General features: G+C 36.8%; 1 protein-coding gene across 8 annotated transcripts in view; it reads left to right on the forward strand.

The window, feature by feature from the left end:
• LOC141402651 (uncharacterized) overlaps positions 1-14,211 on the forward strand; it is a 61,399-nt gene extending 47,188 nt beyond the window's left edge. For 7 of the 8 annotated variants that reach the window (XM_073984375.1, XM_073984369.1, XM_073984349.1 and 4 more), the window contains 5 exons: positions 528-626; positions 688-998; positions 1,061-1,340; positions 1,401-1,568; positions 1,640-2,054. In XM_073984375.1, coding sequence (XP_073840476.1) covers positions 528-626; positions 688-998; positions 1,061-1,340; positions 1,401-1,568; positions 1,640-1,840 — 1,059 coding nt within the window. In that variant the 3' untranslated portion in view covers positions 1,841-2,054. Of the gene's footprint in view, positions 1-527; positions 627-687; positions 999-1,060; positions 1,341-1,400; positions 1,614-1,639; positions 2,055-14,182 lie in introns of those variants that run through there. The other variant, XM_073984413.1, reaches the window with a different exon arrangement.
• Positions 14,212-19,868: the final 5,657 nt, after the last annotated feature.

Genomic DNA, 19,868 nt, shown 5'->3' on the forward strand with positions numbered 1-19,868 from the left:
AAAGTAGTTTTCTATAGAAAGAAACCCCCTTAAAGTACTCTTCAACGGAAAGTACAACTCTTAAGTGGTCTTTTATAGACATAAACCCTTTAAAGTGCAGTACAAGTTGTCAGTTTTGACTGTCGATTTTTAGCAATTATCGATAACTGTCCAACAACCACAAAATATTTTGTGGTTGCATGATGAATGACAAAAATGAACGGCCACACTATCAAGCAACCGATTATTTGAGCAAAGCTGTCATTCAAAACTGACAATGTCTACCCAGCTTAAGACCTTTCAAAGTGGTATTCTATACAAAGAAGATCCCTTAATGTGGTCTTCTATGAAAAGAAAACCCTTAAAGTGGTCTTCTATTTATAGACCCCTTCTTCTATCTAAGGAAGACCTTGTTTATGAGTCTTTTTGATCTTGAGAACGTAAGCTTTTCCAATTTTTCCGTAAATGGTGTCTAATGAGTTTTCTTATCATTTCTTCCTGAAACCTAATAAAAATATATCCAATTTTTTCTTCATTTCTTTAAACAGATTGCCATACAACTTGCCGCCCATATCTTGGAGAAATACTATCCGTCTCATATTATAGCTAGATTATCCATAAGTGAAGAAGAATTTTGGGATAATAAGGTAAGGAACTATAAAACCTATCCATAAACTATAAACAAGTTTATTTTTTATCTTCCTCTAGGGCCTAACCGTTAACGATTGGCCCGGTTTAGCTGGTCTCATTTATACCGAAATATTTAGTTTAGATTTTCTAACGCCACTCCTAGAAAATGATACACATTTTAAATTGGAACCGCATCCGACATTGGATTTAACACGTTACACAGAAATGGTACAGAATGCCACAGATGTCATTGGTTCCAAGGGCTTAGATCTATTGGGTAATGTCTATGCTCCGCGTGGTAATGTTCAGGTACATTTACCATTTCTGGAGGTGACGGCATTTAATCCCAGATCAAGAATAACATTGAATTTTCGGAAACCCGATAAGAGGTAAGAGGAATGTGAGGATGCTCTATGGGATTTTAATAATGTTCTTGTTTTGTTTCGAGTAGGGACATGTCTGTTGGTTTGACCACACCTCGCGTACGTGCCCATCGTGCAGCTCAACAAACAAAAACCCCTGAGACGAAAAAACCTTGGCGTCCCTGGAAAAAGAAAGTCGATGAAAAGAGCGTTACGGAAAAACTTCTAATACCTCTGCCAGTGCCGCATCCTGTACATATAGCGATTAATATTTACAATCGTGATGCTGAACATCCCATACCATTGGATTCGGAATTGGTGTGGGAGATTTTAAAATCAATTGAAGATTGTCAGGGTGGTGATGCAATGGTAAGGAAGGTTGGGAATATTTATGGCTCTAAAATTTCTTAAAACATATTCCATTTTTAGGCTGTAGCTCAATCTGTGGCCCATTATCGTGGAGCTGTAACAGAATCCAGTAATGATTCGCTGGCATCCAGCAGTAGTATAGGAAGTACAAGAGAATCAGCCTCCGGCACCGGTTCCGGTTCGGGTATTGGCAATGGTACCGAAACATTGCCCTGCGTTAATCGAGAGGTATGTTAAGGAGGATTTATTTTGCCATTAAAAGCTTGAATTTATGTTTAATTTTTTTTTTCTTTGCACAGGTTTGTACCCAAGTGAAAGTTGCCGAAGAACAACCGCCCAGTTCTGGTTTTCATTGGACCCTAAGTAATTGGGGTGCAGCACAAACTGCCCGTAGACGTACAAATTCAAATGTACGAGTAGATTTAGCCAGTCCAGAGGATATCTCCTTAGATACGGACAGTTCAAGAGCTGTCTTTAATCCATACGGTACAACAGTTTAGAATGACTCTCTAGTTGTTGACCAACAGCATTATTATTAGTAAATAATAAATTACCACTAAGTATCGTCGTCATGTGTAATACCATTGTCGTCGTTATCTCGTCGTCGTCATTGAAGAAAACCAACCAAAAAACCAAACAAACAAAAACAAAAAATAATGTTAATTAATGGTAAATTGCTTTTTTATTAACTTTTTATTAGATAAACAAACAAAAATGAACAACAACAAAACACTTTTTATGTGTTTTGCATGAAAAAAAATCTCTCACATTAGAAATACGTGTAAAGCGGAAACCGAGTGTTATCTTTTCGAAAAGGATTCTCTCGGTTAACAGTCATTATTACCGAACAATTCTAAAAAACAAAAGAAACAAAAAATGAATCAAACTATCTTTAAAAAACAAACAAACAAAAAAACTCTAACTCTCTCCCCTCTCTATATATAGATATATTATAGTTATATAAATATAATATATATTCATATATATAAAATATACATCTTTATATATATTTCCATTTACATACATGCATACAAATGATATACATAAATACATACTTACATATACATATAATAAAAAACGAAACAAAAAATCATAACTTTATACATAAACAAATACATTATAGTGTATTTAGTAATATCATAATAACAACAACAACAACATGAACAAAAACATACACACATTACGAATTACCATGCGAATTGTTGTAACAATTCTATGACATTATTAACAACCGCTCTCTTTCACTACAATCTTTTATTTTTTCCTGAAAACCTTATGAAAATATCTCTATATATTATTATAATTATTATTGTTTTCCTATTTTTTTATTATTATATTTTTAATCTAGTCGTTTATACAAACCTTTATACACACGTATTCTATATAAAAAGAAAGAGGCAATAAAATGTCATTTATTTTCATATTTTTTATGTTGAAAATGCAATATCCTTCTTAAAATTTAAACCAACAAAAAGTGAAATGTCTTTTCAAAGCGATTTCCAATAAGAAATTTAAGACGATTTATGTAGAATTAGAAGGGACAATTATTAGTGAATCACGAAGGGTTGCAATCAAGACAAATTTAAACGAAAATATTGTTGGAGTCCTGCACCTATCTTTGAGAGAAAGTCCCTCTATGAGGGCTGGCTATATAAAACAACAACCCTTGTCTCTTCCTGGGTGTTAGTGGGAAACAGTTTTCTTGTAAGTATTTTTTATTACTCATGTATATGTTTAAATTCCTTGTTCATTGTAAAGTACTCTACATAAGCTTCAAAACAAACTCCATATTGCCTAGGTTAGAGTTGCAGAACATTTTCCATTTCAGCATAACAAGGACCACTTAGGGTAAAATGTCCTTCTATACAAAGTATACCTTTTAAAGTGGTCTTCTATAGAAAGATTGTCCCTTAAAGTGGACTTCTGTAGATTGAAGACCCCTTCATGTAGTCTTCTACAGAAATCAGTAGTGCGATTCTTTAACGAAATTTTTGAGTTACCGACAATTGTCGGTAAAATTAAATTGCTCATAATTTCGGTAATTACCGATTTTTCGGTAAGTTAGCGACAAATAAAAAGCAGTCGTAAAATTCTACCGATAGTAAGAGTGATGTCAATTTTTATTAAATTTTTCATTCATAATTTTGCATTCAAATTTTACCGATTTTTGTCGGTAACTCAGAAAATGTGTTGGAGAATTGCACTATTGAGCCCTTATAGTGGTTTTGTATAAAAAGAGGAACCAGTAAAGTGGTCTTCTGCACAAAGAAGACACTCTAAAGTGACCTTCTGTTGAATGAAGACTCCTTCAAGTGGTATGCTATAGAAAGCAGAACCCTTAAAATGGTTTTCTATAGAAAAAATATGTCTTAAAGTGGTCTTCTATAGAAAGTTGACATCTTAAGGAGGTTTCCTATACAAAGAAGACCCTTAAACTGATTTTCTATGGAAAGCAGACCCCTTAAAGTGTTTTTCTATAGCAAGAAGACCCCTTTAAGTGGACTTCTATAAAAAACAGACCCCTTAAAATGGGTTTCTATAGCAAGAAGGCCCTTTTAAGTGGTCTTCTATAGAAAGTTGGCCGCTTAAAGTAGTATTATATAGAAAGTAGGCCCCGTTAAGATGTCTCCTATAGAATGAGAACCCCCTTAAAATGGTTTCCTATAGAAGAAAGACCCTTTTAAGTGGCCTTCTAAAGAAAACAGACCCTTAAAGTGGTTTTCTATAGAAAAAGACCTCTTCATTTGGTTTTCTATAGAAAGAAACCCCATTAAAGTGGTCTTTTATAAGAAGAGGACCCTTTAAACTGTCCTTCTATAGAAAGAATACCCCTTAAAGTGGCCTTCTATAGAAAGAAGACCAGTTGGTCTTCTATAGAAAGAATAACCCTTAAAGTGGTTTTCTGTAGAATTAAGACTCCTTATAATGTTTTTTTCTATAGAATGAAGACCACTTCAAGTGGTCTTCTGTAGAATACTACCGCTTAAAGTATGCAGAACATTTTCCATTTCAGCATAACAAGGACCACTTAGGGTAAAATTTCAAATTGATCTTTTGTCTATAGACGAACAACTAAAGGGCAACAAACGTTGTGGACCATTGGAAATGCGTATTGAACTCGATCGTTCAATTGAAATAGATTGGTACAAATATAAGAAGGTACCTGCTTAGAACGCAGGCAACAATTTTTTGCTTTAGTTAATGCTACTGTGGCAGTATACGAGGGCAACTAGATAAGTTTTTTGTCTAGGCATTACTACGTGTTGCAGGCGCCATTTGTCTTTTATATTGGAAAGTTTGACATTTTTAGCATAAATGTACTCCGTACGGTTTGACGTACGACATTTTTCACAAATTTCGACGTAGATTGTCACTGCAAGAGTGCACCGATTAAATAAAATTTGTATATGGCGATAAGCACCATCCTATAGCACTGTGAAAACTGGTTTAATGAATTCAATCGTGGTCGATGCTTGCTCAAAAACCTAGGTCGTCCCAAAACGACCGTTGTGTAAGAAAACATTGGTGCCGTGAAGTGATAATGCAAGATCGCCATCTGATATACCGTGAGATAAAGGTATTCTTGGACTTTTTTCCACACCAATACTTTCAAAATCGCAAGAACACCTGTCCGTAAAAAAGGTTTGTTCTCGTTGGATTCAGCACAAGTTCAAAAATGCTCAAAAGAAGGCTCTTGTGGCCATGTGGGTCTTCGAACACGAGCCAAATCCGACGAGAGTTGTTCATGGAAGCACTTCGATACAAATGGTCGCTTGCTTCTTCACATGGCGACTATATGGCTTGAGGAACGTAGGGCCTTCGTAATATGTTTTCCGAACTTAGTTTAAGTTAGAAGATGGTTTATATCTGTCCACTCCTCCCGGTACATCCGCCACAAAAGTTCGAAAATGTTCGGAAAATTTGTGCGCACGATAAATCGTGAAGAGAGCAACAAATTTGGTCCATACTTTGTACATCGTAAAATTTCTAGCAGACCTAAAGAGGGTTGCAATATGGACTCAATCGGTCCACTCCTTCGGGTACCTCCCACACAAAATTTCGGAATAGTTCAGTTTAGGACCTGCTCTCGAATCGCTTTGATGTTTGTTGTAGCAATCTGTATTCGCTACACTCCTCAATACGACTGTACAAATTTTACAAATTTATGAGAAAATAGCCTGAAAGGCGCAAAAACCTCTACGACACCGTGTGTAATGGTCGGGGCGCAAGGTAACTCTCGAACGGGTATGCCGATTCGGTAACTTAGTTTCAGTTCGAATATGGGCAATACATGTCCACTACTTCCTGTAATTTCCCCCAATATTTAAAAAATGTCACTAAAATGGTATGGTGCCCTTGAACGGGTCAACCAATTTGGTCCAAACTGTAGATCTCCTAATATTTTGTTCAAATTTAGTTTAACTTCTAAAATGACCCATATCGATCCTCAACATTTGTGTCTAAGTGCAGTTTAGGGACTGTTCGAGGATCCTTTGGAAATGTATACCGATGCTGTTCGTTGTGGTCCTGTTTACAGCGATATTATGTTTTCTGTGGACAAGTCAATGCTTCCAGGCATACTGTTAAATTTCAATCCTAATCCAAAAAGGGTCACAAAATTCTAAATAGACCCTAAATACATTCGATCTATCCGTAGGTAAAAGTTTCAATTCACATAGGCTGAGGGTATATCTCTGTCGTTGGGAGAAATTGCTCAGTATCCGACATTCCTGTTGGATGTTGATTTAAACTTTATTGCTTCTGTAGCCATTTAGGGCTTCCGAGGTCGCTTGTTGATGCAAGGTTTTTACCATCGATAGTTGGTTGATATCCGATTGAATGGATGTCCTCACGACAGCACCTGAAGTCCTTACGGATGTGTCTAGGTGGTGGATTTTCCATCACAACGTGGTGGTTTGGGTGACGCGGTTGATAACACGCCAGCAGGAACCTGCCTATTCATGATGAAAGTTCAGAACGGGCGACCAATGACCTAATGCTTTTATGACTTTGTTCATGGATTTCACCTCCTGGTTGGTGTGGGTGGCAGCGAAGGGAAGTGAGGGAAATTATCGAATACTACCTCAATTATCGAATACTACCTCTTATTATGATTATGAACATCGGAGATACGGATAGACAAAAATATCAAGCTGTGTGTTCACTTGCTTCGTCTTAGTAATAAATATGGGACACAGTAGACTTTTCCAAAATTGGAATTTCACAGAATGAGGTAGAGCACCAAAGAAATATCACGGGAACAAATAGAGGCAGATAAGGATTGGTATATCATATCCGCCTAAAAGCCGATGTCTTGTGCTACTAAGCACACATACGACAGCGACATAACAGGTTCTCAATCACTTCCATATCCATCCTCCTGCCATAATCTATATTGGTTCCATCCCACTAGTAATTTGTAGATCTAACGCGACAGTGGTCAGTTATAATTCATAGAGCAATTTGAATATCCTCTAACTTGCTTAGAGAGAAAAGGGATGTAATCATACGACTCAATTATCAGTGTTGTCACCCGATATTTTACTTCGTCCGATCAAACTCGGCTAATTTTGCTGAGAATAACTTATCGAGTTCTCCAATGAAGTCGGAATACATTCAGGCTGTGAACCTGTATGTGTAAATTTTATCTTTCCCACATATTTCATTGCTAACAATTAACTATAGAGCGAAGATTTTCGCCTGAAAAACACTGCAGTTCCTATTCGGTTAGCAGGACCGTCGGATGCTGATTGATGTGCACACAATATATTTGGGATCCAGTGCCCTCTTCTATTTATGATCAATCGGTTATGCTATCTTGATGCCCAAGAGTCTATTCGCATGCCCCAAGTGAAAAGGGCGACATGCCTGATTCTCATTGAACCTAGATCCTTTAAATAAAACTAATAGATCTTCTAATGGTTGGAGGTCTGGTATCGTATTCAAGGATTTTTGCGGGGTACTTCTAACAGCGCGTCTGCTTAGCGGCTTCCAAACATGGCATCCATAGGCTAGGATAGCACTGACCACGGTTTGATGCAGCACGTGAGTAAAGTTCAATGAGGCCTCCCTTAGTCTGTTCCCCAATATTACTTCTACACTGCAATCAATTCTCAATGATAAGCCTGAAGTATTTATTGACCAGCGGTAGTCTTAACTCCACTTCATTGAATGCCCGAGATTCAGTTGGGTGGTTGCGCTTCTTATTTTTACGTGGGGTTCAATATGTTTTGTATGTACTACTGATCATTCTGAATCTCAGAACTGACACTTCAAAGTGTATGCGTCTTTCTTATGAGCATCCGCATGGGTGCCGCACTTCTGCTGTCTGGTCGCCTGTACCATTCCTTGACGGGTTATCTTGCATCATATGTCTCCTTTATATGAGACTAATGATAATGACGTCTGTTGGCGTTTCCCCCTAAGAACGTTTCAATGACGTTTGACTGACGAGCTAACTTTATGGAGGAGCTAAAGGCAGTCTTTATAGAAGGGCTGAATTGAGTCTTATAGACGAGCTAAAGTGAGTCTTTAAAGGCGAGCTGAAGTGAGTTTTTATGGACGAGCTGAACGGAGGCTTTATAGACAATCTGAACGGAGTCTTTATACACGACCTGAAGGGAGTCTTTATAACGAGATGAAGGGAGCCTTTACAGACGAGCTGAAGGGAGCCGAAGGCAGTCTTTATAGACGAGCTAAAGTGAGTCTTTATAGAGTCCTTATAGACGAGCAGAAGGTAGTCTTTATAGAAGAGCTGATGGGAATCTTTATAGACGAGCTGAAGGGAGCTTTATAGACGAGCTGAAGGCAGTCTTTATGGACGAGCGAGGGAGTCTTTATAGACGAGCTGATTTGAGCATTTTTAGATGGGCTAAAGTGAGTCTTTATAGACGAGCTGAAGTGAGTCTTTATAGACGAACAGAAGGCAGTCTTCACAGGCGAGTTGAAGGGAGTCTTAATAGACGAGTTGAATGTAGTCTTTATAGACGATATAAAGTGAGTCATTATAGACGAGCTAAAGTGAGTCTTTATAGACGAGCTAAAGTGAGTCTTTATAGACGAGCTAAAGTAAGTCTTTATAGACGAGCAAAAGTGAGTCTTTATAACTGCAGATGCAGGAGGAGAACTGCAGATTAACCAATGTCGATTATCATTGGCCATTGAAAAAGAACAAATCTTTTTAATGATATTACTTTATATACATACATATAATTAATTATAATCCTGTACAATCTTGTATGTCCTCACTATGTATTTGTTGTTTTTTTATTTTATTAATTTTTACTACATATATTATTTTGCACTGAGATTATAGTTTTCATAAGTTTTTACTGTTTTTTAAAAAAATGTACAAACACATAAATTATTTTTTGTTTATTTTTTATAAAATATACTTTTTTATATTTTTTAGTTTGTATCCCTCACTCACACACTGCAATACACATCACTATTATGTTTAAGTATATAAGCAAAAACAACAACCTTTTTAATAAACATAATTATAATTTAAGCCTATAAACAACAATCATAATTTCATCAATTGTTTAAAAGGAACAAAAATATGTATCTTGTATATGTTTAACAAATTTATTTTCTTTAAGATCAAAACAACTTTTGATTGTGATTCGAAGCCGTTCACTAAAACCAATGAAAACCAATAAAAACGATATATAAACAAAAACAAACAAATAATTTAATTTTAAACACTGATACTGCTGAAAATCTTTTTAGGTTATGTTTTTATGCAATACACAAAAAATGAACAAATTTTATGCTATTTAAGTAAAGCAAACTTAACTCAAGTCAAACTGAAGCAAATGCATTTTTTTTCCGCAAACGAAGTAAGAAATGTTCATTAATATACTTTAACAGCTTTTATTTACACATATATAAAATTTATTAAGATAGATAAGCTATTTAATTAATGTAAGCTTCTGCATCTAAATAAGCAATAACCAAGGGATTTATGTTAACCAAACCGATATAATTTGAGAATGGAATATCAGCATACACGTAATAATTTTAATTTTTCTATTTAGTGAAAGAAAATGATTAGCATACCTGCGGGCCTGTTGTTCTGAAAAACTTCCAAAACCTCTGTTGGGCATTTAAAGATGACCTGAAGTTTAATTTTAAAGCGAAACTGAAGTAAGTCTTTATAGACACTCTTCAGAGTCTTTATGGGCGAGCTTAAGGGAGCCTTTATAGAACAGCTGAAGTGAGTCTTTTCAGACGTACTGAAGGAAGTCTGAAGTGAGTCTTTATAGATGAGCTGAAGTGAGTCTTTATAGACGAGCTAAACTAAGTCTTTATAGACGAGATAAAGTGAGTCTTTATAGATGAGCTGAAGTGAGTCTTCATAGACGAGCTGAAGTGAGTCTTAATAGACGAGCTGAAGTGAGTCTTTATATACGAACTGAAGTGAGCCTTTATAGACGTGCTGAAAGGGTCTCTGTAGACGAGCTGAAGGGAGTCTTATAGACGCGCTGAAGTGAGACGAACTGAAGGTAGTCTTTGCAGACGAACTGAATTTAGTCTTTATAGACGTGCTGAAATGAGTCTTTTTAAACGAACTGAAGGGAGTTTTTATAGACGAGCTGAAAAGAGTCTTTATATGCGAGCTGAAGTGAGTCTTTATAGACGTGCTGAAGGGAGTCTCCATAGACGAGCTGAAGGGAGTCTTATAGACGCGCAGAAGTGAGTCTTTATAAATAAGCTGAAGTGAGTCTTCATAATAGACGAGCTGAAGTGAGTCTTTATAGACGTGCTGAAGGGAGTCTCCATAGACGAGCTGAAGGGAGTCTTATAGACGCGCTGAAGTGAGTCTTTATAAACGTACTGAAGTGAGTCTTTATAAACGAGCTGAAGTGAGTCTTTATAGACGTGCTGAAGGGAGTCTTCATAGACGAGCTGAAGGGAGTCTTATAGACGCGCTGAAGTGAGTCTTTATAAACGAGCTTTATAAAGTGAGTATTTATAGACGATCTAAAGTAGGTTTTTATAGGCGAACTGAATTTAGTCTTTATAGACGTGTAGAAGGGAGTCTCCAAGACGAGCTGAAGAGAGTCTAATAGACGCGCTGAAGTGAGTCTTTATAGACGAGCTAAAGTGAGTATAGACGATCTAAAGTAGTTTTTTATAGGCGAACTGAAGGGAGTCTTTATAGACGAGCTGAAAAGAGTATTTTTAGACCAGCTGAAGAGAGCCTTTTATAGACAGCTTGAATGTTTCTTTATAGACAAGCTGAATTGAGTCTTTATAGATGAGGTGAAGGATGTCTATAGAAGAGCTGAAGAAAGTATTTATAGACGTACTGAACCGACTTTATATACGTCCCGATGGAAGTCTTTATAGACGAACAGAAGTGACCCTATATAGACGAGTTAAAGGGAGTCTTTTGTAGATGTCCGGATGGACATCATTGTAGACGCACCTATGTATGTCTTTATAAACGACCTGTGCGACTATATAGACAAGCTGAAGGGAGCCTTTGTAGACGAACAAAGATCGCCTGCAGCAGTGATGGTTTTATAGAAAATGTTTTCTGTTAGATGAACCTCAGTAAAAAGAAGCTCGTTGGTTTTCTCAGCATTGATAAATGTGCGGCTTTGAGATGCGACGAAGTTGTGTTTGTTGTTGTTATAACAAAATATGATGGGGGTTATTCTGAACGAAAAATTCCCCGTGGCTTTTGTCTTTCCGCCGTTTCAACTTGAGGGAGAAAGTGAAAAAACTCACGGGGAATTTTCATTCAGAATAACCCCCCCATATGTTTGTGTGTTCCTTCCCAAGCTTAATCTGGGTGTGGCTCTATCTTCTAGTCTAGGAATGTTGACGCATCGATGGGTTGAGACCACAAAATTACTTGGGTTTGATGAGTAGGGTTTGCCGAGCAGTTGAAAAATGTGCATTGTGTCGTGCGGGCCTGTACCGTATGTTGGGATGACCCTCACAGTAACACCGCGTAGGTACTACAATGATGTTGCCGTATTAAAAGAATCTTCGTCTTCTCATGCTTCAGACGATCAATGCGATGTTATGACAAGTTTGAATGTTATTCCATTTACACTTATATTCGTGGACCACAATGCATCCGAATAGCTTAAAAAATCTTGTTGGCCACATATAATGCGGTCGATATGTGGCCAACAAGATTTTTTATCTGCACCCCAAGTGCTGCCGTCTAGTGACAGTAGAATATTGTTCCTACATCTCGGCTTGTCGCAGGCAGCTGTGATATGTGCTGACAATGTGAACATGCTATCGATTGTGACACCCAGAGTCTTCAGATAAATTCAACTTAATTCCACAGGTCATGTGTTAAACAGAGTGGCCGTAGATTTAGTGGTGGGAAGGGCAGTCAAAGAGGAGTTCAGCCATTTACAAATGACAAGAGGGAAGTAGGTGACGCCCAAATAGTAAATCATTCGCAAAAGTTACGATCTCAAAGCCGTCAGGAAGGTGTGGAATACAGGAAAGATAGAGGTTAAACAGTTCCTTGTTTCACTCTATGGGGCACTGACTTGTTGTTTCTGAATTCCACGTACGTCCTCTTTGCTTTGTCACTTCAGGGGTGCCCGACAAATTATGAATTAAAATAACTTACGCACCTCTTTGGATCAGACAGCATAATGTCGTCAAAAGTGACGGAGTTCCTATCTTCTTTCTGCCCAGGGTCCGAGAGTGACTTTAACGTTGCCCACAATTCACGTATTTCGGCTCCAATGTTGCAACTCTTCAGATGATTTAACCACTTGTTCCTCTTATGCTCACCGATCAACCTGTTAACATCCAGTGTCAGCTCCCTGACTCAGGGGTCACTGAGGTTCGTACGACGAAGCTCATCACGCTCATTTGCTAGTCCCGCCACCTCTGTTGGGAAATTTGGTTTAACTTGGATATTCCACCAGCCGCTATATAGCTGCGGCACCTGACCTGATGTCCCGTAATGTCCTTTCTGCTACCTGAACAGCACAAGGCTTGGAAGTTCTATGAAACGGTGATAGGTGGACTTTCTGAAATTAGGTCAATTAGCTTTCCCATGATTGATGAAAGTTAGGCCTTCAGAGGTGATGAATACGGATGGAGACAATTATTGGGAGATTGTCAGACATAAGAGAAATGACGGATTGCCAGACCAGATTACACTGTGATTGGCTGACTTCCGAAAAGTGAGTTGCTTTGTAGGGGTTCTTAGATTAGGGATTCCATACTAGAGTAGTTTTATGAAATTGCAGTAGTGGGGAACTCGATCTAAGAACTCCTAGTTTCATGCATGACTACAAAGCAACTGACGTTTCGGAAGTCAGTCATTATGTCTGGCGAACTGTAATATTCTCCGCTAATTCTGGTAGGGGCGTCCTCATTGTCCGTGCAAAACGTAGAGCTATTAATCTGCTCAGCCAGCACCGTACTCCTCTGTTCATTACCTAGAACTGAATGCAAGAACAGGTGATGAGTCCCTATGACTAGTCGGTTATGACCTTCCAAATGCGGACTATTGTTGGGTCTATAACGGCGAGAGCAGCTAATTATTGGCGATATATTTACGTTAAGCTCCATTACCTAGGCATTTCCACATCTAATTGCTACCCCCATACATTCCATGTACGTGTCATTAGAGGCAGGATCAAGTGAGATAGGTCTGTATTGAACTGACCCTCACTTCAGGTGCGATCCATCCTCAATACGTTTGTAGCCATGACAACGCTGTAAGTTGCAGTTGTTGTTGAGCATAGTTTCCTCCACCGCCGCGAACTTGGTATTCTTCCGATCCATGAAGTCCACTATTTCCTCGATCTTACCTCGGAGTCCATTGCAATTAAATTGCAAAAATGATGATTTTCAGGGATTGGAACAGCAACGGTTGGTGTTAAGTGCTGTGGGTGCGGATGCTGTGGGTAGACTGGGGGGATTCTCGTATTCTGATGACGACGACGACTTACTGTGGGCTATGTAGTCCCTCACACAGACGAGTCCAGAGTAACCCCACTTCCGACATCTATTACATCTCACCTAAGCTTCAGTGTGGTAATGACTGGAGTGTAACCTGTATGCCGCGCCTTTCTCTTTAGTGGTTGTTGTTATTGTAACCGCATATTATGGGGGTTATGTGTGAATCAAAACTCCCCGTGAGTTTTCTCACTTTTTCTTTTAAGTTGAAACGGCAGAGAAACAAAACTCACGGGGAGTTTTCTTTCAGAATATCAAAATAATCTTGCTTTGGGTTTATCTCCAGTTTTAGGAATGTGACTGTGGGTTGAAGTCACAAAGTTACTGTAGTTAGTTGAGTAAGTTTAGCAGGATAGTTAAAAAGGTGCAGCGTATTGTGAGGGCCTTTGCCGCATGCAGGACAGATATGTTGCACGGTGTCTTAAATTCTTGCGCTATAGGAATTAAGTCGACTGCATCATTCCGAGCCTAAACTACCCTGGTTTGTTGTGGCATCTGATTATGTTCAGTTGCAATAGATAGGGGATGTTCTCCAAAAACCGCATGTTTATGGTATCTGTGACTGCATCTATGTGAATGCTATTCAATGCTGCTTGAAAGGCTTGCTGGTGTGTAGGAGTTCCCTCTTGTAACGTGGGGCCTCTCTTCGAGCTGTATACATTATGGTATGACTGCTACCTTTGAATACTACATACTAGTCAGTGATCCGAATTGACATTTGCTTCTCTATAATTAGTTTATAGTTGTTTGAAGGAGTTTTAAAAATTGTACCTCCTTCTGATCAGAACAACTTATTTTGTTGAATACCCATTTGTATCCATAACCACTTTTTTAATCCAATCATTTGAAATGAAGAAAAAACATTAATTCTAAATTTTTATAAAAAAAAGAATAACAAAACTGATAATTTTTAATAACCACGAAAAAATAATATTTTAAATATGAAAAAATATAAAAAAAAATTAAAAAAACCAATAATTTATTGTTAAGTAGTTAACGAAAAAATAAATTGTTTAAAAAATGAGAAAAAAATCATTTTAAAAATAAAAAAGGACTTTATTACAATGGAAGGAAGAACAACAACAAAATAATGTTATAAACAAAATAAATAAAATTAAAATTAATTACAAAATCAATCATCATGTAAGCCACAAATGCCGTTTTAGAGATCATATACATACATATATCATCCCCGAACATATTTATAAAATACGAAAAAAACAATATTCAACAAAACATACAATTCTCTTCCCCCCCAAAACCCTTAACCTTCCTACAATGAAAATCTAACCTAAATTGAAAAATCATTTCAAAAAACCATCAAAAAAAGCCAACCAATCAACCTACCCCGCCCATTTATGACAAAACACCTTAAGATACAAATTTCGTATTACAACATTATTAACATTACAAATTATTATTACAACAATTACAAATCATAACTACAACAACAAACGATATTATAAATTGTGTTACAACAAAACGGAAACAAACAACAGTCAAATCATATATTAGAACGACAACAACAAAAAAACTACAAATATTTTCCAAACAATAGTTAATAAAATAAATATTGATTATTAGTGAAAAAAAAACAACAACAACCACATCATAACAACCATGCTACATACATACAACATACCTATCATACATTTAGTAAACCACAAAAAAAATTAAAAACAAAAATATATTCAAATTTATATAAACAAAAACCCATTTTAAAATTAATTAAATTTATATCATAAAAAATTATTATTTATTTTTTGAGATTAGAATTTTGATTATTGAAAATCGTTATAAAAATTAAAAAAGAAAAAAAAATGTTTATATTTTTATTAAAAAAAAATATTTGGGTTTCTTTGATATTTCACCACGTCTAAAATTCTTATTTAAAATTCTAAACCTATAATTTGAGGCATCACAGAGAAAGAAGTGTATTATGAGAAAACCAAAATAAACGAATCAAAATATTCTAAAGGAAATTGATTTTCTATTGTAATAAAATATAATTATAAGATTTATTTTCAAAAAAAAAAAAAAACAAACAAAAATGAAAGGACCCCCTTCCCTCTCACACCATACAATGTAGAATAAAAGAGCGAAATAAAAATTTAATAATGTTAGAAAAAATACAACAAAAATCGATGTGTTTCCATTTTTTTATATGAAGGTGTCAGTTTTTCTAATTTGGAAGATCTTTTTATACCCTCAGCACTTTCATACGGGCAAAATGTGCCTCATCGAAATAATGGACGAAAATGGCTAAATCAACTCCAAATTGTCTGAAACACATTTCGCCCAAACATACTTGGGGTCTAAGTATGTTTGGACGAAATGTGTTTCAGACAATTTGGAGTTGATTTAGCCATGTCCGTCCGTCTGTCTGTCTGTCTGGCTGGCTGGAGCGCACGATAACTCTCGAACGGATCAACCGATTCGGTCCAAAATTTGGCTTTCGTAATATTTTGTCCAAACTTAGTTTAAGTTCGAAGATGGGTAATATCGGTCCACTCCTTCCGGTACCTTCCCCACAAAAGTTCGAAAATCTTCGGAAAATTTGTGTGCACAATCGGAGTAACCGATTTCGTCCATACTTTGCACATCGCGAAATTTCTACTAGACTTAGATAAGGTTCCAACATGGACCCAACTCGTACGCTCCTTCGGGTACCTCCCACACAAAATGTTGGAAAAGTTCAGTTTAGGACCCGCTGTCGAATCGCTTTGATTTTTGTTGTACCACCTTGTATTCACCGCTCCCCATACGATGGTGCAAGTTTCATCAGGGGCAACTCCATACTTCCTGAGAAAATAGCCTGAAAGTTGAAAAAAAGCCCCTATGACACCGTGTGTAGTGGTTGGAGTGCAAGATAACTCTCGAACAGATATGCCGATTTGGTCCAAAATGTGGCCTTCGTAATATTCTCTGCAAACTTAATTTAAGTTCGAAGATAAGCCATTTCGGTCCACTCATTCGTGTATGTACCTCCCCCACAAAAGTTAAAACATGTTCGGAAAAATTGTGGGCACGATAACTCTTAAAGGGAGTGACCGATGTGGTTCATACTTTACACATCCTAATATATCTACCAGATATACATAGATCAGGTTGGAATATGGCACATATTTGTTCACTCCTTCGGGTACCTCCCACACAAAATTTTGGATAAATTCGCTTTAATACCTGTTCTCGAATCATTTTTATTTTTGCTGAAGCAACTTGCGTTCGCTGCCTTAATTACGACAGTAAAAGTTCTTTCAAGGGCAAATCCATACTTCTTGAGAAAACAGGCCGAAAGTTGTAAAAAACCCCTATGACACCATATGTAGTGATTGGGGAGCTCGAACCGAATACTGCGTTCGTCCACACTTTGGATATTGTAACATTTCTTCGAATATAAAATGAAATTCGAAGGTGGTGATTATAGGTCAATTCCATCCGGTGCCTCCCCCACAAAAGTTCGAAAATATTCGCTAAAATGGTACGCGCGATTTCTCATAGACATTGCAACCGATTTGGTTCAAACTTTGTATCTCTAAATATTGTCGAAACTTAGTTTATGTTCAAATATGGGCCCTATATGTCCAATCCTTGGGGTACCACCCACAAAAATGTTCAAGATTTTTGTGTGGTTAAGGGTCTGTTCGAGGATTCTTTGGAAATTTTTACCGAAGGTTTTCCTAGTGGCCCTGTTTACAGCGATATTATGTTTTTCGTGGGCTAGTGTGGTAAAAAACCCTATCCCCACAAATTTTTGATTTTTAATTCTTACCATATTTTTGTCGGTTCATACGCCCAGAATTTTGGAAAATAAGTATTTCATTTCACACAGGCTGAGGGTATATCTCTGCCGGCAAAGCCGACTGATACTTTTTGACTTGTTTAAAATTAAGTGCACACAGAAAAATATATGGGGTATGTTCTGAGACACACTTCACCTCTCACTTCACGCCTCAAGCATTTTGTCCACCTAATTTACTCCTATTTTTTGCGACTTTCTTCTAAGATTCATTAGGGTATTTGAAAAGAAGAGTACACCCTAGTCCATCCATAAAATACTCCATAAATAAGCGTAAATTGGATGAACAAAATGCTTAAGGTGTGAAGTGAGAGGTGAAGTGTGTCTCAGAACATACCCGTATGTTAGAAACAAATGTTTGTTTGGGACTGATTGCAAACAAATATATGTTTGGATCCAACGTAATTTGTTTGGGTACAAACAAATATATGTTTGTAACATATCTCAAATGTATATGTTTGGGTACCAAAATATTTTTTATGTTAGAACATTTTTTTCATGGGTGGAGAGAGGATGTTTGTCAAAGAGAGTAACAACTGGGCTCTCGCGGCTGCGGAATGCCGGTTTATAATAAAGAGCAGTGTGTATGGTGTAATAGGAGACGCACAAGTTTTGTGATGTGTATGCGTAAAACACGTGTGTTTTAGGTAGGTTTCAATCAGGAAATTTTTGGCCAAAACCCTATTTTTGAAGTTTCGAAATTTTAATTTGTTTTGAATAATAAAAAAAAACACATCAAGTCATCTGAAAATAAATAGTTTTTTGTAAATAACGTTAGTATTCGTTGATTGGCGCAGTACCAAAGTTGACACGTTTTTTATGTAAAAACAAGTAAGAACGGTGTTAAGTTCGGCCGGGCCAAACTTGTTATACCCTCCACCACGAGTTGTATTGAAGTAAAATGGAATAATTAGTTTCCTTTCGTGTATGAAGAAGACTTAATACTAAATGTCAGCAATTTCGGTTAAACAATGTGAGGCACCATTCTATGGGGGATAGTTCAAAACGTCGATCTATACCGGCAGATTTCTGTCGGAAAGTTTTTAGGCTCAAAGAAGACTAAATACCAAATTTCCTATATTTCGTTAACAGAATGTGGCTAACACTTAAAAAATACCGAAAATCAAGAAGTACGCTTCTATGGGGATATAGGAAGACGTGGACCTATACTAATAATACTCTTTTGGAATATTTTATAACTCTTAGAAGGCGAAATAACGAATTTCAGCCATTTCGGTCGGATATTGACGTCACAATCTTCAGTGTTACGAAAATCGGGAGGTACCGTTCTATGGGGGCTATATGAAGGCATGGACCAATACCGACAAAGTTCTCGGGGAAAGTTGTATACCACCAACGTAGACTAAGTACCAAATTTCAGCCATTTCGGTGTGATAATGAAGCTAAAACCTTAAAAATACCGAAAATCGGGAGATACCGTTCTATGGGGGCTATATGAAGGTGTGGACAGATACCAACAACATTCTGGGGGAAAGTTGTATACCCCTAAAGAAGGCTACGTACCAAATTTCAGCCAGTTTTGGTAGGATAATGAAGCTAAAACCTTAAAAATACCGAAAATCGGGAGGTACCGTTCTATGGGGGCTATATGAAGGTGTGGACCGATATATCCCATTTTCAATACCAACCATCCTGCAAGTAATAAAAACTTCTGTACCAAATTTTGACTCCCTATCTTTAAAATTGCGAGCTGTATCTTGATTTCAACAGACAGACAGACGGACGGACTGACGGACGGACGGACGGACAGACGGACATGGTCCAATCGACATAGAATTTTATGCTGATCAATAATATATATACTTTATAGGGTCTCCGACGAATATTTCGATGTGTTACAAACGGAATGACAAATTTAATTATACCCTCCATATGGTGGAGGGTATAATAAAACAGACTTTGTACTGTAAAATATACAATTTTTGTTGTATTGCGTCGTTGCATAAATATACAGAAGTGAGACCAAAGTTACTATGAATCGGGAAGCTGTTAATGAGTACTTTCATAATATTTACAAAAAGAACGATGAAATTTGTAAAATTAGCGTAATAAAATCAATGTTTTTGTATATATTGATAATTATTTTTTACAAATATTTTTTAAATATATTTAAACTTTTAAAAAAATGTCCAAATTTGTCCACCTCCAAATCGAATTTGGAAGATAGCAGGGGGTCTATACTAATAAATTCAGAAGTAAAATCGTGCTCAAATTTGCCACAGTTAAAATAAAGTGGATTTTTCTATTTTAAGATGGGAGAATTTTTTGTAAATACCTGTTGTGACTGTACGTAGTATCCAATTGAAATAGAACGGTAATACGCACATCTATCAACCGAGTTCCCTTAAAATTCATATTTAAGGGTTTCAGAGTGTAGAAAACAAGTATGTATAATTTTTTTTTGAAAATAGGTCAATTTTTTGTCGTAGCCCCCACATAAAATTACTGTCCGATTTTAGATATTTGTGGATTTTAGCGACACTTTATGACCGATTCGGCTGAAATTTGGTATTTTGACCTCTTGGAAGATATGAATCCTTCGTACCAAAAATTATTAACATAGGTCAATGTTTTGGTTTAGACCCCACACAATGGGACCACCCTGTTCAACAAATTTTGGCAGTTTTTGGTTATTTTGGTCGTTAAAACGTAAGAATTGCTGTTTGTGCACATTTATTATAAAAAATAATTAATTTCAATACAAAATGGACGTTCAAATAGTTTTGGCCAGAAAATTTGGATTTGGGACCATTGTG

Source organism: Musca autumnalis, unplaced genomic scaffold (assembly GCF_047663935.1).
Source record: "Musca autumnalis isolate F117 unplaced genomic scaffold, ASM4766393v1 scaffold_1, whole genome shotgun sequence".
Taxonomy (NCBI): domain Eukaryota; kingdom Metazoa; phylum Arthropoda; class Insecta; order Diptera; family Muscidae; genus Musca; species Musca autumnalis.